General features: G+C 42.2%; 1 protein-coding gene across 1 annotated transcript in view; it reads left to right on the forward strand.

Moving 5' to 3' along the window:
- Window positions 1–3,807: 3,807 nt before the first annotated feature.
- VAV3 (vav guanine nucleotide exchange factor 3) overlaps window positions 3,808–21,400 on the forward strand; it is a 170,930-nt gene continuing 153,337 nt past the window's right edge. Inside the window, exon 1 of the mRNA XM_054211330.1 lies at window positions 3,808–4,064. Coding sequence (XP_054067305.1) covers window positions 3,861–4,064 — 204 coding nt within the window. The 5' untranslated portion in view covers window positions 3,808–3,860. The remainder of the gene's footprint in view (window positions 4,065–21,400) is intronic.

A 21,400-nucleotide genomic window follows, 5' to 3' on the forward strand; every position in this document is an offset into this window, starting at 1 on the left:
CGTACAAAGCGGGTCTGTGCCTGGGGCTCATGGGCACTATTATATCTGTAATTGTAATTGAAAAACAGGCAATGTGTTGTGGCAGGGTTTCAATTTATTTTTTTTTTCCCCAACCTGAGCAATATAAGTAATTTAAACACAGCAAGTGTGGTGACGGTGGGAAATCATTATTTCAGAAAGCTTGTAAATATGCCTCTATAAAACAACCTGAATTTCTTTTTTTAAATGAAGCAACAAGAAAAGAGTTGGAAAGTTGCCACCTTCATAGGATGCAGCACAGGGTAAGGGTAAAGAAAACAAATTTATGATGACGTCTCCAGTAAGGAGACAGTTGTCTCCTGGAAGGAGAGAAAAACCATACGAATCTATTTTTGGGTGCCTTTTTGTGTACAGTTCCCCTTCAGACTTGCTGTTCTTTTAATAGAGATTTCTTTTTTTTGTATTTGTGTTGATACTTTGCAGCATTTTGAAAGTGGGAATGTACGTCCGAAAAGTTACTGGTTTCTTTATAAAAATACTGCTTCAGTGGATGGCTTATCGATGCGTTAGGAAAAAAAGTATGTGACATACATTGAACCTTTTGAGTAATCTAAACTGAGATCTAGCTGTCGGGTTCATGAAGGCCAGTCTGTGCTAGTGAAACTGGAGGAGACGGACTGAGGTGACTTTTAAACCGGCCCCTCTTTCAATCCAGGTTGAATCCTCCAACCAGACAGACCTATAAGCAATTTGTGGAGTATGAGGAGAACAGGATGGAAATAGCTCAAACTTCCAGTATGTTTTCATCAGCTGGTTCATTTAAAGTACTTGATATTTGATCTATAGCGTTTTCTGTTTTTTTTTTCTAGCTATTAACAGTGAAAAATAAGTCAATGTAAATGTAGCTCTTGAACACAAATTTAGGATTAAGAGAAAAATATAAACCCCTTCCAATAAATGACTGTGGACAACGCAGGAAGCTGAAGAAGGTTGTGAAGAGCGCCACAAGAGAGGAGGAAAGTGAATGTGCAGATATTTCTCGACCTCGGTAGCAGTCAGCCTTCTGCTCTAGGAAGAATCTGCTGACCACAGATTTCGGCTCTGAATCCATTTGCCCCTTCCCTCCTCTCAACCACATAACTCCTTGTGGAGAGCTAGTTTTCTGGAATTTAGGTGGATATATGGATTCTTCTCCATTTGGAGGAATGTCACTCAGTTGATTACATGAGATACGGTAGAGGAACAAACCCACGTATTTTGAATGAAATTTAGTTCTTATATTGCAGTATAACAGCCTATGACTATAAACAATTTAAAACTGCAGTGTGGGTTTTTAAGATATTTAGAATCCCAGCCACCACCTTTAAAGCATGCATATTCTTTGGATGTAAAGTTTGGATGAAGGAGTGTTGGATTGCTCCTATTAAACCATGTCAAAAGATTAGATCCATTTGAGCAACTAGCCTGCAGTGCTTGTTTTGCTGTTTATGATTCAGAACTGTGCTTGTTTTTCTTTATCTCTGCAAAGGCATCCCAACAGTTTGCTTTCAGGGTGCTGTACCGCTGATCCTGGCTGGAGGCAGCCCAAGTGGGGATGCGGATAACACAGTGCAGATGTTTTTCTGTTTCTGCTATCTATTTTTTGCATTTGCTTCAGTGTTACAGTTGTTGTCAATCTGAGAGTGGATAGCTTGTGGGCATGACTGAATTCTTACTCACTTATCACTTCACGTTTAACTTGTCACAGATAAAAAAATATGTTACTATGAGACAGTGTTTTGTTGCATTCTCGATCAAACTGCTCTGATGTTCGTTTTGATGGATGATGATATCCAAATGATCACAGTGCAGGCTTTTCATTTCAGTCCCATTTCATTTAAATTAGGAATTAAATTCACTCTAATCCTGCCTGGTTCTAGGCAGTCCGATACTTTGATAGCACATTTATGTTGCGAACTTCACTCTCCTTCAGCTGCTCAGGCACAAAACAATCAAAGTGTTGCCCTGATTAGGCAGAGGCACCGGTCACTGGTGGCCGAGTGTTTGGGCTGAGGTGGTTAAATGGAGAATTCCCATCTTTCCTGAGCAATGGGAGCGGCGTGGGCTGCGGTAGGCAGGGAGCAGGAGGGACCTGCTGAGAGCAGGGAACGAAGTGTTGCTGAGGCAGCTCAACCTGAAGGCACACTCTCCCATCTAAGAGTTATTTTGAGAGTTTAAACTCAGCTGCACTGCCACCAATCCTTTGAAATTAGGATTCTTATTCACGCAAAACCACTTGTTGCTAATTGGAGTTTGTGTTCTGCTAAAATATGTTTCTGCTCGGCCAGGCCAGGCCTGCGCAGAGCAGCTCTGTGAGCTCCCTCTGTGCTTCCTCCAAGCCTGGAAGCCTTTTCTTTTTCCAGCCCGGCTAACACAAGCAGAGGGCTGAAAAGCAAACTGGCTGCTTGCGTCTTCAGGCATCTTTAGGAGACACTGTTCCCAGATGTCCTTGAGCAACATTTGTGCCTCTGATTACGTAGCCAGTCACACCTATTTCATGCCATCATCCGCTGGGTGACAGCACAGGTGTTACGGATGGTGGAGCTGGAACCTTCTTATTTTTCAAGGGCCATGTTTCTCTTTTTGGCTGACAGCAATGCGAAGTGGTGAGTCGTCCTGTGGCATGTTCTGCAGCCAGGCACTCAGGATCCAAAGTTAATACCACTGTCTGCTCAGGAAAATGCCTGGAATAGCAGAGATATCACCTGTTTAAAAAAATAAAAAAGTGAAGCATCATTTTAAGCTTACTGAAACATGCAGATCACCTGCATATTTTTAAAATAAATTCCCAGAATTTCTGTATTAATTCTTTCAGAAATTATTAAAAGCATTTGTGGGATTACTCTGAGCTCAAAAAGCAGTTAAGTGTCAGGCTTTTAACAGAGGAGATGTGAAAACCAGCGATAGTAGTGGGCCATCTTGAATAGTCACATTAGCTCCTGCTATTAGAAGGCTTTCTCACCCTGGGCTGTGTTTTTCTCCCCACAGAAATTATCCATTAGGAGTACTTTAAAAGTGTTTCCTAGTTTTTATTTTCTTTTTAATGAACACTTTAATAGAGGAGAAAAACAGCTTTTGTATCCTTTCAAGTAAGTTTCCAGCACTGCTTCAGAAATCCAAAGGAAATAATAGCTTTTGAGAGGCAGATGATATTGTGAACTCTGGTATTTGTAATGTCTATTTTTGGAGTTTGTCACCTTTAGTAACTTAAAATTGCTTGTATATTTTTTTATTTGAAGCTGCCTGAGTGCATCTTGGAAGATGTTTGTTTTGGTTTGGTTTTTTTAACATTATTTAAAGTGCAAATAAAATTCAAATCAGTTAGTGCAAAATACTTTTGGGGAGAACAGGGAGGAAAACAGCACTATGCCATGCCATGTTCTCTATCATTTTGAGACATAGCTGCGAGAGCATCTTCCATAGTGCCTGCCAGCTTGCTGCTTGGACCCCTTCTCAGCATTTATCTGTTTTCTTAGAGAATGGACAAAAGACTGGAAACAAACCAGAGCAGGCCATTATGCCGGTGTATAGACAGCCGCGTCCTGTGCCCCGGCAGGTGCTCTGTTTGTGCCACCTCAGGCGCGCTGCGAGAGCAAAGGCGAGGAGCATCGCCAGCCTCCAGCGCTGCCCGGGAAGGGCGGCGCGGCCGCCCCCGGCTGCCCGGGGACAGGTACCCGCCTCGGACGCAGGGAGGGAGCTGGGGGGCGGGCGGGCACCGCCTCCCGGGGCGGGGCGGTCGCGGAGCCGGGGGCGGGGCGGGCGGGACCGGCCGCGGCGGCGGCGGCGGCGGGAGGGCGCAGCGGGGGCCGCCGCGGCCGCAGCATCGCGGCGCGGTGTCAGGGATGGAGCCCTGGAAGCAGTGCGGGCAGTGGCTGATCAGCTGCAAGGTGCTGCCGCCCAACCACCGGGTGACCTGGGACACTGCCCAGGTCTTCGACCTGGCGCAGACGCTGCGCGACGGCGTCCTGCTCTGCCAGCTCCTCAACAACCTGCGCAGCCACTCCATCAACCTCAAGGAGATCAACCTGCGCCCGCAGATGTCCCAGGTGCGACCGCGGGGCTGCCGCCCCACCCGCGCTCCTCTTTGCCCACTCCGCGGGGGCTTCCGCGGGTGCTGGCGGGCGCGGAGGGGGAACGGCGGGACGCGGGGGGTTGGATGCGGCCGCGGCTGCTGCTCTGTTCCCAGCCCGGAGCCGGCGGGCCCGCTCCCGCCGGGCGGTGAGCGGCGGCTCCAGCCGGGTCAGCCCCCGCCGGGCTCCCGCTGTCTGCCGTGCGGGAGCCCGGCGGGTCCCGGGCGGCGGGAGAGGGCGCGACCGAAGCTGCGGGCTGGCGGCTCCCAAAACCCCCGTGAGGGCTCGTTGCCTGCAGCGGGAGGCGGTTCGGGCGGGAGCCTGCCCGAGTCCCGTCCCTCCCTGTCCTGCGGGAGCCACACGGGTCACACAGTCACGTCGGGGCGGCTGTGCTGAGGAGAAGTTCCCAGAGTCAGCGATTTAACAGTTTTACCTACGGTAGTATTTAATACGAGCGGTTTACAATACAAATGGACCTCTTGCTTCTAGTTTTTCTGGATTTACCTAGATGGAGGGGGAGGGCGAAGGGACCGGGAGCCGGGGACGGTGGTGTTGGGGCTGGGGGAGCGGAGCGGAGCCCGCCCGGCCCGGCGGGGGCTGGGGGGGACCGGTGGGGCCTGTAGGGAAGCGCCACAGAAGCGATGGTGATACTTGTCAGCTGGCCTTCGCATCTACTTCTGCCACCAATGAAGTTGAACGTTAAAGAGTGATTAGCAATGAGAAATCGTGTTCTTGATAGCTGGTTGCCTATGTTTTAGTCTCTTTTTTTTTTTTTTTTCCTCCCTTCAGACCCTTTTATATTTAGCTTTTCAACTGGATGTTTTTGTTAAGTAATAATGAAACGTAATTCCAAATTCATCCCCTTTTCAGGGCGTTTTTTTAGTTGGGACTGATGTTTTGTTACTGTGCCTCATAAAGCTGGTTTCAGATATCGAGATAAGATTATATTAATAATTCAATGAGAAGAGGCTCTATATATACATGACTTCCTGTCACTGCTGTGCGTACACCTATGCCTCCGCAGAGACGGTGGCAGCCGAGCAGATGTTGTCTGAAAGGAAACTGAACTTCTGAGCCTTTCATGCGTTTTAAAACATTGAGAAATGGGTACACTGTAACAGTTCAGTGTTACGATTCTGTTTTACATTTATAGGAATAAAAATTGCCGTCCACTTTTAGGACACTGGCAAAAAGCAGTAGTAGCAAATTACACTTTTGGGAGGAACGTTCTTTGTCCATGTTTACTCACAAAGCCAGTTATTTTCTTGAATTCTTTTTTTTTTTTTTTTTAGCAGCTATGTTTTACTACCAAGGGGACATTTTCTGTAGGCCCATGGTGTGAAAAGGAAAAAAAAGTATCAGGTATATTTCAGTTAGTCAGAATAAAAACTCCCAGAACCTTGTACTGGATGTGAATGGTATAAAGGCTGTCCCCAGGTACTTCAGAGCTCAAGTGCCTGCTTGAATGGTGTATGCAGAGCCAATACTTTATTTGAGCGATGGAGAGATGCAGAGGGTGGGCTCCTCCGAATGGCAGAAATCCAGATAAATTCTCTCTCTGAACGGTGCAAACTCTGTGAGTGTTTCAGGACTTTGCTAAACTGTACCGTAGCCCTGGTTTTTATTTTCATTATAGTTAAATTGATTCCTTCCAAACTGACCCTTTTTCAGTTTAGCTTGCAGAACTATAAATACTTTGCATATGAACCGTTGGAAATGGTTTCTTGCCCTGCTTATAATGGATAGAAAGTATGAAAACAGATTCTCTTTTTTTTTAATGAACTGGAAGGGTGTCCTCGTGATATTACACAGTATTTTCTGGATAGCTAACTTATTGAATCAACTTCAATTAGAGATTAATGTTGCTTGTCTGGACCAATATTACTTAATTTTATTTTTGATGAATTGAAACTATGGTGGTCTCCTTCCATCTACTAAAAATAAGTATCAAAATGCTCAGCTGTCTTCTTTCTTAGAGAAGGTTTGGGAATCAAGATGAATATTTATTTCTCTAAGTGCATTTGAACTATGGATTATAATTGTAGATCTTGGATTATTTATAATGCATATTTTGAGCTTGAGCTTTATATATGTATAATGTGGCCACTGGAATTGTTTCACAGCTAGGACAGTTGCCTCCTTGCCTGTCTGTCTGCTGTACGCCTGAGGACCCTGCACTCCATGGTGCTGCAGACCACTCTCTCCAGTGGTGCATTTCTGCCCTATGCTGATTTCACCCTTGAAATAGGGGGAACCGTTGCTGGATCAAAACCTATAATGGATAACTCTCCGCAGCATTAAATTTACTGGGAATGTTACCTTCGCTTTCTGTGAGATCAAGATTTGACCATTGTAGTGAGGTTCTGTGGGGTTTAATGAAAAGTCTCTTGAAGGAGACACTTTCCGCTGGAAAGGGTCTTTTATTAAAAATGTAGTAGGTTGAAATTCTGCAAGTTGCTTGTAGTTTGTTGCTAAGACTGTAAAGAGCACTTAGCAATAACTTACGGTGAAGTCTCAGAGGCTTGAAGATTATTAATGTGGTGACATCTACTTGGAGTCTGCGGAGTTGAGCCCTAAAGTGTGAGTTTTGTGAGAATAATACTTGTCAGTAAACTAACGCATTTGCTGCATCATAGGATCTCAGGGTCTTGTAGATACACTAGCTAACTCTCCTATTCCTTGTGGGGTAGTGATTTATAGGCATTGGAGGCATAAGGTGCCAGAGCAGAGTTGGCATTAGGATGGAAATCGTCTTGGCCGCTGACTGCACAGTCTGCCTGAACGTGCTGCTGTCTCTGTGCTGCTTAGATGAACCGTTTGAACCTCGTGTCGCCCTTATCTGTCATCTTCTAGAATCGAGCTGCAGCTCCCATACTCCCTGATCTGATGTTGTTTTCTGCTGCAAAATCTTAGAATGGCTCAGGGGATTCTTACCACACAGTTTTTAAGCAACACAGAGAATGAGAAAGGTGGGTGAAGGCTTCACGAATGGGCCTCGTGGAAGGCAGACTGTGTGATTTTAGCCTTGCCTCTCACTGCTGTTGACATTTGTCAGGCCTTTCTCTATGAACCAAGTTTTCATGTCTTGGGGGCTAGTTACAAATGCAGCAGTGCCAAAGAACAGGAAAGTGAGAGATGGTGCCTCAGGCAGGCCTGGGAGTAGATGTCAGGCCTCTGACATAAGAGTCAAGTCTCCTTCATTTTGTTACATATTTATTTTTTCAGAATGAATGTGTCAGATCAGACGTCAGTGATGCTCATTGGCTTTGCTTTGTAGACCTTGATAACCCCTTAAAAGCTACATCAAAAGTGTAGAGGGGTTGTGACTGATGCTGCAGCTTCAGATGCTGCTTTTTGGTGGAGCCTTGTTCAGCCAAACAGGAGCACCACCGATTTGCTCTGTAGGCACCCAGCTGCTGCCAGCTCTCAGGGCAGGAATAGAAACAGAGACTGGCGATGCTCGACATTGCGACACAAACACATGTTTGACCAAATGGCAGTGGGTATATTCTCTTTTATAGGCTGGCTAGCACAGGGAACCGCATGCCTTTGTCCCACCACCAGCCACGCACCTTGTGTCACAGCTGTTCTCGTGGGTGGGCTGTTTTACACATTTGAAATCTGTGGATTCAGCCTCCCTACCTTTTTGGAGACAACAATGCCTGTGTCAGAGAAATGTCTCGGTGGTTTTAGATTGCAAAGCATTGGGTTGAGAAGCTATTTGAATGCTGGCTGTTTTCATCTGCGTTTCTGTATGTTTATGGAAATATTTGTATTTGGTTAGTGGAAGTTGTCCTTTGAAGAACAGAAGCTGATTCAGTCAGTTACGCTTTCCAGAAAGTAAGCCTCGGATGTGAAAGTATAAACCTCGCATGTATAAGTGACGAGCAGTGTTGTTGCTTTGCCAATGAATCGTCCACCTCCCAGTTGCAAGCTGAACACTGCCTAGCTCCTGTCTGAGAAGCTGGCGAGTCTCAGCACTGGGTCCCCTGTGAAAAATTGCACATGGGCTGCATATGAGATTGGAAACTCTCAAGTTCAGGGACGGTCATGTCCAGGTTTTTTTCCCAGTGACTGAACAGAAGAGAGTGTTGGCTCTGTTAAGAGCTCCTCTGTCAAGGCTCAAAAACACTTCACTGTTTGAACTCCCACAAGCTAGCAACATGCGTTGTTATTTTCAACCAGTGCACGTGCCATCAGGAAAAGATATTTGGAAGATGGATCAAATAATGTCTTTTGGCCTTTAACTGTCGGGGAGAGACTGCCTCATTCAGACTTGGGAGTTGGTGCTGTGAAAGTGGTCTTATTGCAGTGCCGTGTGACAAAGCACTAACCCTCGCAGCTGCTGGGAGGGGAGCTGGAAGAGGGGGTGGGCTGAATGAATTGCAGAGATGTGGCTGGCGTGCTGCTGCGTTGCAGGGTTTCCCCTGAAGTGTGGCATTGGTGCCTGGTGACAGTGAGATGGAGGACGGGGCCCTGCACCTCAGCATCTGCGTCTTCCATGGGAGCCGATCATTGTCACAATTCGCTTTCCTCAGATGCTGCCTCTTGGCTAACGTAGGCTGGTGAAAATAATAAAAATAGAAGTGATCCATAACAGAGAGTACTAATCCTAGTGTTTAATCATAATCATACAAGAACTTAAATAATTTATCACCAGAAATATAAAACCTAAACCAACGGATTACGATGGATTTGCAGAAGATGTCATCTGTTTAATGCTTATCTTTTATCCTTAATACTTTGCAAACTAGTTTTGAAATGGTTTTGTGAGGCATTTAGTTAACTTGTGAGAGATTGCTAAACAGGAAAACTGCACTTAATGCAATACTGGCATGGGAGTTTACTAAAGGGGATGTTGACATAGATTAAATATTAAAAATAACGATTTCCTATTATTCTAATAAAAATAAACAAAATATCCCTCACTTTGTATTAAAAGTTCAAATGTTTTCTAATTTTAGGCAGTTACTTTTTTTTGGTGTGACCACGTAGTCCAAAGGAAGTTCATTATCTTTGTCATCCGCGTTATATTTCGGTGTGGCAACTGAGCTTTTGGGCAGTAGTTTATTTTTCTTGGTCACAGTGGTATCAGGTAGCCTCAGGATGTGGGTGTGCTGAGACATAGCTCTCCGTTTCCTCTGATCCTACCCTTGGTTTGGACCTTTCCCATCCCCCACAAATGATAACCATGGTCTCTTGCCCCTAACTCGGTGAGCGTGCATCCCACCTCAGCAAGCTTCCCACAGGTGGGTACGCTTCTCTGTGCTTTCCCCCATGTGTGCCTCCCTGCAGCCATGCTGCTTGATATATTGTCTTTTTCCTTCCAAATTTTATCCTAGGAGTGCATGCCAAATGTCAGGGGATCAAACTTCGTGTGCCACGAGGCTCTGCAAAGGAGGAAATGGGAATTGTCTCTTGACTCTGCATGTTATCTAAAAGAGAAAGAGTGGGATGTGAGTGGATGTGCTGACCTCTGTGCATAAGGATGTATGCAATTTAGGTCTGGGATCTTAGGAGGGACCAGATGAGCTAAATGAGAAAATAAAAGGGATTCGGAGTCATACTTGTGGCCCTTCCCAGGAGTCACAGGGTATCAGTAATCTATTTTCCTTGGGCAGAGAGATCTTTGAGAGAACTGCTGTGCAAAATAACTCTTACTCTTTGTTTGCTTGTTACGTTAGGTGCTAGGTTATTGAATTAAGAAAGTACCACAAAGATACATTTAGATTAATGCAGTTTTTCTGAAGCTGCAAATTTTTTTGGGCTTGAACAAGAGTTTGGGAACTGGTTCAATTTTTGTAAGTGTGTAGAAAGAAGAGATGTGTTCAAAAAACCCTCATCTTTTTGAATTATGTAAAACTGTCTCTGCATATTCAATGTAATTGTTTTAAAATATTTTTTTAACTTTTCAGATTTTTTCAGTTTCTTTGCTTACTTGTTGGTACTTTGATCCACTAAATGTCTTTACCGCATTTTACTTTATTTCCATGATTCATCTGAATGAAAGCTGTGTTGGCCATAAGTTATATCCGTAAGATGTATTACCCCTAAAAGACAGATTCATCCATATGTATGTTATGTATACATATGCATATCTTACACATATTGGACTTGGTAAAATATTTTGAATAAATATTTGTTCAAAGCAGAGCCTTAATATGACCTCTATGCTTTGTGCTAAGAAAAGCAACTGACAAAAAAAGCAGTGACCCAGTTTTTTGAGGTAATTCTTCTTACCTTAAGAAGATGGAGGAAAATAATATTTGAAAACTGATGTAACTTTTTTTTTAATTGATTCACATTTATTCTTTTTTGTTGGGGGGAAGGGAAAACTGCAGTGGTACCATATTGTAAAGATTTATTTTACAAGCTGTATTTATCATGCAGTTATTAAATGCAGCATATGCATCTTGCCAAGAATTGTTTCAAATGTCCTCTCCTGCACAACATTTTAGTGTGCTGGAAGCTGTCTAATGCATTAACAGGAAGAATAGTCATACTGGTTTCTCACAGGTTATAGTGTGTGCCAGCAGTGGATAATTTAAATTAATGTCTGCGTATGGCACGCTGCTGTGCTGTGTGCGAGAAGCCAAGTTATTTTCTGAACCTTGTCGCACAAAGGTGGGAGACCTGTGATAGTGGCAAGCTGAAGGACTGCTTCTGAAAAGAAACTAATAAATCAAAAGGGCTCAAGAGGAAAGAGAGAAGGATATATAAGAAGTAGGAGGAAACAATCCAAAGAAACAAATATGAACCAGAAAGAATGGTCAGAAAAAGTTGGGAAGCTGAAGGTAGTGTCGGCAAGAAAGAGATGTAAGGATTTTGAGAGAGGGCAGGAAAAATTGTTTAAAATTTATCCCAAGATAAATACAGAAACCCAGTCTTGGATATGCTGTGTTATTCTTTAGTGATAATGGCATTATGGTGGCGTGCTGGTCTCTGTTACAGCCTGCTGCCTTAGGACTCTAAGGTCCAGGAGGTTACTTCCCAGGCTGCAGCACTGCGCACCAGAGTGGGTTAGTACAATACCTTGGTACAATTTGTCCACTGGTGAGACAGAGGATCTTGGATTTCTCGCCTGCATCCTTTTCCCCCTCTCCTTTGAATGGCAAAAGGGTTGATTAAATTGTAGGTGTAAAGAAGGAAACACAGAGGGTAAGGGGGGAAAACGGCTGCAAGGTAAGGCAGCTGCTGCTGGGAAAGGGTGAGGGGGAGGACCCCGCAGGGAGCGTGGTGGTCTGTCCGTCGTGGCCATGCCAGTGGGGACCTGGCAGCTCCGGCCCTGGCATAGCTGAGCCTGGATGACTGGTGTGGGCGTTGGGGAGGAGGGTTAACTGGGAGCAGCAGCTAGCAGGCAGGTGAGAGGCATGGGTAGGAAGGACACTCAGAACGCAGTTTGATATTGATAAAATACAGGCAGGCAGGGAAAGGGACCGTTTTCTGCTGAAGTGATGTTGGCTCCCTGACCAGCAGCTGACCCAGGTGGGAATGGGACAAGTGCCTGTGGCTGCAAAGGAAACCTGCTGGAGTGTGCTCCCCTCTGTACGCCTGCGCGTCCCTGTCTGTCGCAGGCAGGGAAGTCCTGGCTTATGCCCTGTGTTGCCTGGGTATCTCTGAGTACAGAGGAAGGTGTATTTATTAGAAAGAGGAAGATTGTTTTATTAGGTCACTGACAGTTTTATCTTCCTTAAAATTTGCTTGATATAGAGGCGTCAGTTTTTGAACTCATTCCCCCAATACTAAAATTGTATGTGTAGTTCTTTAAAAACAGAAATGAACAAAAAGCCCCATAGAAACCCTTTGATTTTTATTCTCCTTTCTATAGATCCAAAGCAGCATTGCAGTACTTCCAAGATACTCCATAATAATGTTTTGTACTACCTTACACCCTATTATTTCAGTATTTCCTAAATTCTGTTTCACAGAGAAGTACGAATTGATGTGTACTTTGTCAAATCAGCTATTGATTTTTTTTCCTGCGCTTTACAGTTTATTCATCATCATCTGAAACGAACCTTTCTTTGCTCCTATTTTGCTTTGACAAGCCAAGTTTAAGACTTCAGGCTTGTGAAATACCAGCTGTTTGCGAAGACTTGCGATATGTAAAATGCAATCTGAACTGACATCTTTGTAGTAAGGTTTTGAATTTTTATGTTTAGGAGAAAGGTGTTCTCTCAAAGCTCAGGGAACGCTATTGGCTCCAGCTCAACACACTGTCAAGTGAGAACATATCTTTTAGAAAAATATCAGTCAATGACCCTTTCTTTCCTCCTGTATTAAATGTCAGTAGTGAATGCCTTGGTAACCTGAAACACTGAAGGACTGTTAACAGGATATTTGGTTCGTGGTATATTCAGAACATGACACCTTAGTCACAAATTGTGTAATATAGTGGTATCGTAGCAATTTGTATAAAAGCCACTCGTACTATTTAAAACACTTGCAGACCTACAGATAAGAACTAATGTAATTGGGGAAAATTAAGTTCATCTGTCTTGTACTACAATCCAAAATATTTTGGGCCTGTAAATTGTCTTTACTTTCAATCAGACTTTTATTTTATAATTGGTTAGTAGGTATTCAGTTAATGTGTCGTGACCTATTTTTCACTAGTTTTATCCCTCTAAAATTCACTTGAAAGTTATTTTAAATGATATAGAGAATATGGTATGATTGCCTTGGAGAAGCAAACAAAATGTATATTTGATGTTGTTTCTATAATCAAATGTTTTCTGAAAAAAGCCCAAAACATAAAGCATTTTTTAAAGCCTATTTTTAACTGGTAAAGCTTATCAGGACAAGAAGATTTGTATTTCCAAAATCCTTAGATATGCCCTTTAATCCTTGATACCATCAAATTTACCTATTTGTTTCTCAGTTATATAAGCGTATGTACAGTATAGTCTATACTTAGGATACTTTGTGCCATTGCTTGTTCCTACATTCACATCCTTTCTACATGGAAAGAAGCCTTATATAGTCAACTAAAGCAGAATGATTAGAGGTTGGCCCTTGAAAATTTTGACTGTCAAAGCAGCCTCACTTCACTGTTGTGCATGAAATTTGATGCTAAAAAAAAAAAAAAAGCATTATTTTGTCCGCACACACTCTAATAGTGTAATATTGATGGCATCATCATAGCCTGTGTAGTTCCTTTTGTTTTGGTTGCATGTTGGCTGTCATGATTTAGATTATATTTACACGCTCCGGTGACTGACTTCAAATTCCCACCAACTGCTACTCCACGTAACAGTGATGCCTTGCATCAACTGATAAAAAGCCATGAGGGCCATGCTGTTTTCCCCTCTGAGTTCTTAAGGATCCGTGAGTAAATATACCTGATTCCAGTGCAGAGATGGTTAAAGGTAGATGGAGGACCACACCTTCACTGCACTAATGGGCCTGTCGGATTTTAGGTGTCTCTGGATGGAGGTACGGTGATGGTAGAGTTCTGCATGTGAACTGCAACTCAGGGTAAACACTCATTAATTCTACTTATGGCAGTATGATTTAGATTGAGCTTTGGATTTCTTTTTCCTGGAGAATAAGTAAAAAGTAAGAAACACCAGAGAGACTGTTCAAACTATTGCTATTGCCTGTAGCTCCTCTCAAAATAGGAAGACTGAGGCTCCTCGAAGTGCCCTTGCAGGCTGCTGCTTTTGGGCTCGTGGTCAGTTGATGTCTGATTGGTTGAAAAGGGATTTCTGCCAAGCTTTAAAAACCTAACTTATATTTAGGCAGATATTTTGAAAACCTCTTGATGCTACACTGCGGCTCAAGTTTTGCATTTCAGAGCAATACCAGTTTTGCTAAATTGCACCAAATTTTATGAAGAAACGTTTAAGTTTCACTTTCTCTTAGTGGTTTACCCTCCACATGTGTGCACAAAGTGACACAGGATTTCAGGTTGTATCACATTCTTCTCTGAATTGGCAATTGCTTATTTTTAAACATTGTTGAAAATTCCTGCTGAGCTTTGATTTCCCACCTTCTTTTTCTCTTATTTTTTTTGTGGATCTTGCTTAGGTTTTGGGATGCTTGATACAAAGTAAAAGTTTTTGGACCTTACCCAGAGGGTTGGTGTGGGATGTGAGTGTGTCCTCTTGGGGATGTTTGGGTCTGGGGAATTCCTAGAGCATTTTTAAAATTGGAGAATATGTTAAAACTTTAAGTGGTCTTTAACAGGTGTGTAAGCGCATTGAGGTTTTATGTGAGTCCTAAATGGGGTTCACCCGAGCCATTTTGTTTTGTATTCTGTCTGTCCCTGTTATGTCCTGATCTTCTTTTTATCCATCACAAAGAGGGCAGCGTGAATTTTCCCACTGCTGTGCCTCGATGTGAATCGCTACAAGTAGTCATGAGAAAGTTATTCAGGGTCTGTGTTCATTCAGTTTGCAGTTGTGGCTGGCAGCACTGAATATAGTGATGCATCTTCTCTGCGGATCGCGCTGAGACCACTGATTTCACTCTAAAGTATGCTGAACAGATGGCAATCTTTGTAAAAGCTGAGGTTTAACATTTGTCGTTTTCGGTGATGTCTTTAAGCGATACTGTTGGTTAGAAGGACTGTGTCTTAGAAAACGCTTGTAGCTACCGTCTCTGTGCTGTTGCAGGTTTCATGAAGTGTTATGGAAATGACTCCAGTAATCCTATTGGAATGCCTCTATAGCTGTATCTAGAGTCCTATAGATTTCCCTTCCTGTGGAAGACCCTGGTAAATTGATTAGCTGAGATGAAAGCCTTTGCTGACCGGGACCCGTGCGATTTGCATGCGAATACAGACATGGTGATGGGAGAGGGTTCCGATGCAGGAAGGGCTGAGCCATGCTGGGAACAGGGGAACTGCTTTTCATGAGAACCTCCTGAGCAGCAGACTGGAGCATGTTTCAAATTTGTGTGTCTTCCCAGCTATAATTGCTCAGATTCACAGACCTCTGGGGAATCTGCTTAATTTAAACTATCTGCATTCTCTTTTCTGAAAATTTAGGTTTTTGTAGCTTGTAAGCCCCGTAGCACATCACGTTATTTCAAGAGCAGAAAGCCCTTGCAATAATAAATGTAATGTGAATTATTCTCTAGTGTTAAAAATACCTATTATGGAATAAAAAAAAAGTCTTGCACTTGTGTGTGGGATTCCCAGTTAAAATGACATAGTATTCCTGGAGTGTCATTTTTTTTTTTTAAAAGAAATTATAAATTGTTTGTCATGGCCAAAGGGATAAACATAAGAAAACAACTGCTAATCAAAAAACCTCCTGAAACGAGAGGGAGCATATTTTGTATCATTGTGTCTTAGCACACCTTACTAGGGATAGGCCTGAGGAGTAGATCCGTTTACCATCAGCAGTGTAACAGTGGCCATGAATCCATGTAGCCTCTGATTAGCAGTGAACAAAGGCTGAGATGTTCTCCTTTGGGGCAGAACTGGTGTTTAGGAGGGGTTGCTCTGCATAGGTCTACTGATGGTGGTTGTCATATTAATTAAGGACTTGGTCTTTCTGGCTCAGAATTCATTACCACTTCCATGACCTGTGGGAGGGCAGGTGCACAGAACAACTCTCTAAGTCTTCAAAACGGTTTTCAAAATTCATGGCTCAACATGCAGGACCACAAATACATTTTGAAAAACCACTTATGTTTGGAAAGATGATTCCTGAGTGATGTATCTCTTTCATTCCTGTGAGGAACAGTGATTTCATCTAATGTTTCGTCAAATTATAAAATTTGTGGTGGAGGAGTTCTACAGGAAAACTAGTCCTCAAAAGGTTTTGCAGGAATGCCGGTCTTGTGAGACGTTCTTTAAACAATTTGGAAAAGAAATGCAGAAGTATTTAGCTTTTCCTGTTTTGTGCTGAATATCTAATATTAGAGTTTGACCTCGAAATCCAGTGTTTCAGTAAAGTTGTGTTAAAGTTTAACGAACCTAAAATGCCTTTCATCTTGATTTGAAAGATCATATTTTGAAATGTTAGGATTTCTGTAGGATATTTCATTTTCCTGTCAGCTCTGCTAGTGACAACCTCTTTATAATTTTCCCTGTTTCTCAGATTTTTCTGCCTTGACTCAGGTGCCCAGAAACCCAGACTACACTGTGATTAGTAAGAGGTATTGCTCTGACAGGTTTGGATTGTTTTGGTTTTTAATTTATTTTTTCTTTCTTTCCTTCTTGTCTCCGCTTCTTCCTCATTTTGACTCACTCAGTTCTGCAGCTTGTTCGGTGCTCGTGCTGTCTCCTCTCAATCTGGACTATATTACTTTCACCTTCTCCATTTGCTTTCCCCCTCCCCCTAGTATTTTCTTTTCCCTCCAGTGCATCTGTTTCCTCTTTCACTTCTTTCCTGATGCTCTTTCTTCCTTTCAGCTGTTTTCCCTGCCCTGTTGTCTTCACTGTTCCTGTTGGCCTCTGCAGAGGATCTGCAGATCCTCTGAAATCTGTTTCCTACATGGATGAGAGTGCATCTCCTCCGGAAGCTGCTTCCCGTGTAGGTGAGAGTGCTAGGCAGGAAGGCTCGAGTGGAAGTTACGCTTTTAGGACCAGTGAACACAAGGGTTTCAAGAGACCAGACAGTGTTTGAACAGCAATTGCATGTTGGGCTGTTTTAAGCTGCTTTTCAGTGACTACTTTTCATAAATGGTGATTGCTTTGCTTTTACCCGTTATTTTAAAAGTTTCTGCTTCCTTTCTGTTGCAGTCAGAGGTTTCCAATATACGTGAGCGTGTCCCCAAAATTGTTTTGGTGATAGGGCAGACCATTCTAGCGGGGAGCGATGAGGATGAAAGCTAGTGCTGGGAGTGTGCGGGGTGAATCAGCCACTGATGCTGGAAACGTGTTCTTCTTGAAGGCAGCATCACTTGATTCCTGCCCTTCCCACCAACCTCTGGAGGCTTGTGCCACCATGGCAGCGCTTGAGGAATCTTTTTCAGGGGTTGTGTCCTGAGGGAGCAGGTGGAGATGGGAATGGTAGTTATTTCTAACCACTTTGCAGATAGTATCTTTGTTGCTTCCAAGGCAGAAACAGCCAGCCCTGCTAGCCAGCGTGCTCATCCTGTGGCTCCCTCCTGTTGGGCATCAGTCTTTATGGTTTCTTTCTCTCTTTTTTTTCCAGTGAGCTCCACTCACTCTTCAGGGGCTGATAGACATAATTTTATTTCTGCTTCCCAGGCTGGAGGTGAGAGGACTATTTATACTTAAGGTGAAACAGCCACTATAACTAAGCATCTGTATTGTGAGATAAAAGCATTTGCAACACCATGGTGTCCCTGAGGAATCACCTTGAGAGCTAATGGCAGCTATAAATCAGGTTAGATAGAAATTTAAGAATAACTTTATCAAAGATTACTTAGAAACTTCTTTTATTTTACTCAGATTACAATTTGTTTCTTTGGGTTTCTCTAGGTTTACTTGCTTTCTTTCTGTGGATGGATGCAGTCTTTATAGGTCTGGGATAATTCATAGGCATCGCAGGCAGAGGAGGCAGCGATGCCCAGCTGGTTACTCCACTGAAGTCTGTGGATGTGCTGTAATTAAAAGCTCAGTAGGGTCAAGGCATAAATGGTCAGTAACTGTCCTGTAAACAAGCACCTTGTCTTGATTTGTTCACATCATTTCTCCCCTTGCGAGGGTGAAGTAGTTCAATATTACCGTTTGAGAATTATTTTTTTCAAGGTTCTCACAGGACTAAATTAAAATTTTGTCATGCAGTTCTGGTTTAATGGAGAACATGTATTTGAAGAATAATTATTGTGACATTCATCCTACTATGCTGGCTGATTTTATGGTTTCATATCATTTGAAGTACAAGAGCAGCTTTGAACTATTTGTTTCATGATGAGGTACTAATGAGGACTTAATCCAAGTCAGTGATTTTTATTTATTTATTTATTTTTCTTCAGCGTTGGATCCTTCATAACTTCAGAATCATTTTCCTCACGTGCCCCTTCAGAACTGAAATATGCTGCTGGGAAGGAGGTGCCTTTTGCTTAGTTTTCTAGTTGCATCAATGCTTTCCATCGTTAAAGTTTTCCATTGTAAAGTCTGTCCCACTCTCTTATGTTTCCTTCAACTTTATTCACTTTTTCTAGTTGTGAGAGTGGTTTTTAACTAGGGAAATTCCTTTAAAAATTTGTTGTACTCTAATTTAGTCATATTCTTTTCCAGCCGTTATCATGTCTCTGTAGTCACTTATCAATGTGCTTACTCTTGTAAGTCTCTCTCTGCAGGACAGGAGTGTCTGTGCTGTTTTCCTTCCCTATGGGGATGCTGCCCCTCCTATATCAGCTATACCTCTGGCCTGTTTCACTGAATTCCTGATGCTTGCTTTTGTGGAGTTTTCTGTTTTTCAGTATGATTCTCTCTTCTTGTAAACAAACATGTTAGGTGTGGGCTATGACATTGTGAAGGTATTTCTGCATTTTGGGAAATAATGCTGTACTCTAGTCTGTGCCTGAGATTTTTCTTTTTCTTTGAAATATTATTGATTGAAAGTTTGTTAATGTCCCAAGAGGGAAGTAAGCTAGAGGTCTTGAGTGACTAGAGATTCAGTGGAAGGACGCATGACCAAATATTTTGTAGGTTTTTCTGTCAACATTAGAAAAACTATTTCAGTTCTGTCTACTCGCTTGCTATTAATGATAACACATTGTTGGTTGCCGTAGGATGAGTAAAACCTTCTTTGGAGGTAGAAGTCTTCCAAGAATTAGAAGGAACAAATAAATGAATGGCAGATGTTTCCTTTTTTTTTTTAACAGCTGTCTTTGAAACGGATATGATTTTTTTTAATTAAGAAACTTAAAAGTTATCAAAGCAGCAGCAGCTGACAAAAAGGAGAAGTGATTTCCATGTTGTTGTGTTAGGAGGTCCTTGGATTTCATATGCGTGTTCTTCAATGTCCTCTATGGCATTCAAGAAATTACCACATTTAGCAGACAGACTGGGCAGTAACTTGACTTGCTTTGACAGAAGTGGAGGTAGGACAACTTATTTTTTACTAGTTCTCTGCAGCTGTCAAAAAAAAAAAAAATCAGAAATACGCTCCAGTGGCAAGGCATACTGGTGTTAAAAAGGGAATTTCATTTGAACCAGAGGATCTAAGGCTTACTCTCTACTCTAGCTCTCTGATGACATTACAGGATTGACCTCAAATCTTTTATTTTTGGTGTACTTTTCAGCAGCAATCATGCTAATTGATCTCCCTCAAAAATGTGCTTTGAGCATGTCTCAAAGGTTTTAAAAGTTTAAAATCTGTTGAGGTTGAAACTATTACCTGCTGGGTAGATCTAGTGACTTACAAAAATGAAGTAAAATCATCTATTGTTACATTTATCATTTATTGCTTACATAGACTGATAAATATTACCCTGATACCCAACTGATGTTTTTACTTGTTTCTTACTTTATAAATTCTGTGTGGAGAAGTTGCATCTCTTAACTGTGGTGTTGCTGTCATAAGCGGATAGGGTGGACATAGTAAAAAAACAACACAGAAGGCAGACAGTTTATTAGCCCCCCTGCCATCCTTAGAGTAATTTTCTCTGTGAATTACAGAGAACAGACTTCTGTGAACTTTGGTTTGCATGGCTTATTGCTGGCATTTAACAGGCTTCAGCAGATGTTTGGATAACTTGTGTCTCCACTAGTTAGACTGCTGCCCCTTTCTGCCCTGAGGAGACTTCTGAAGCAGGTGGGAAGGCTCGAGCAGAGTGGCTGTGGGAGAGTTTGCCAAGAATACCTAGGGAGATGCTTGCCTTCCGATGGGGTGGCCTCTGGCTGGTAGCGGAGCTTGACACAGGTTTTGGTAGACCCGTGAGTCATGTTCAGAGGATCAGTCAGTTCTGTCAGTGGTGTATGGCACGGCCGTTCTCAGCCAGGGAATAATGAGTCACAAACTTGTGAGTTTCCAGTCCTTGGTATAGAAAATACCCACATAGCTGCACTCGTGGTTTCATTTAGAAATGAATGAGCAGTGCAAAAGTTAAATAAATTGGCTCTATACTTCAGATCCCTGCTGTATACCGACTTCTATGTGTTTTTTAAAACACACATTGAGACGTAGCGTATTATCGTCACAAATGGAGAATGTGAAAAAAGCAAACAGGATCTTAATACAAATATTTCCTGAATAATATAGCCACAAAACTAGTTGCAAGGTTCTGTTTTAATTCTTTTGCCTATTTACTGTCCTGCCCTTGTTTCACATAACCTCACTTATTCTGATCCATTCAAAAGGATGTCGCTGAATAAATTTTCTCTCTAGTTGTTCACGCTATATTATCTTCTTTCAACAAATCGAACACATTTGTCTCTTGCTACAGGGACTCCGTGCTGCTATTCTGCTTATCTGTCTTAAAAGGCAATAATCAGCCTTGTGGTATTATTGTGTCCACTTGTTTGAAAATCACTCTTATTACTTCTCCTGTGCTGAGAACCATCTCCATAGAGAGGCAGAGGATGATCTGTCATTGTTATAAATTCCCAGTTACAAATTGCATATATATTGATTTTGTTGTTCTTTCTAATCTCCACCTGCTTTGTTGTCTCACCAAGCTATTATGCCTTTTAGAAATCAGTAACTGGTCCAGGATTATGCTATATTTTATTTAGATTTCATTATATTTAGCTGAATAGTCTGTAGAACAAAACAATAGTGAACAAAATCAAATGTAAAAGTAGGCTTCCTACACATTCTTACAGCTTAGCTCCAATGTTTGCATTCAATATGTTGTTTAAAAAAAACACTTAAGGAATCATTTGTTTTGAAGTGATGTTCTGTTAGGCAATTTAGTAAGCTGATGCCTGTTCAGAGGTCTGCAAGTATGTTATAGCAGCTGTTTGTATTGCTTTTGTATGTGTTCTTTCGTATAATAGGTTTAAAAAAATATTTGCCTACAGCTTGCAGGCAGGCAGATGCTTTCACTGTCCCTACGTTTTGTTGCTATGTTTTCCTTTATGTATGCATCAGTGCCAAAACCAGTAATAGCTTACTGCTCATGCAGAAATTTTTTTGCCATGACAAGAGTGACTGTTGATTTTTATGTAGATTTGTGCAAGCAGCCATATCTTGCTATGATTTCCGTGTGCCTTTTTAAACTTAACTTTGGTGTTGATATTAAATTTAAGATGATAGGGATGTATTTATAAAACCAAGTTAAATTGTGTTCTGCTAGCATACACTGTTCCTAAAACAGTAAATATTTAATTATTTTTTTCTATGTGTATGAGAATTAGTTTTATGAATAGATTAGGTAAGATACAGCTCTCTTCATTAAGTTCAGAAGACCAGCAGAGCACTGCGTGAGCACCTCCTAGGTTA

Source organism: Rissa tridactyla, chromosome 8, assembly GCF_028500815.1.
Source record: "Rissa tridactyla isolate bRisTri1 chromosome 8, bRisTri1.patW.cur.20221130, whole genome shotgun sequence".
NCBI lineage: Eukaryota > Metazoa > Chordata > Aves > Charadriiformes > Laridae > Rissa > Rissa tridactyla.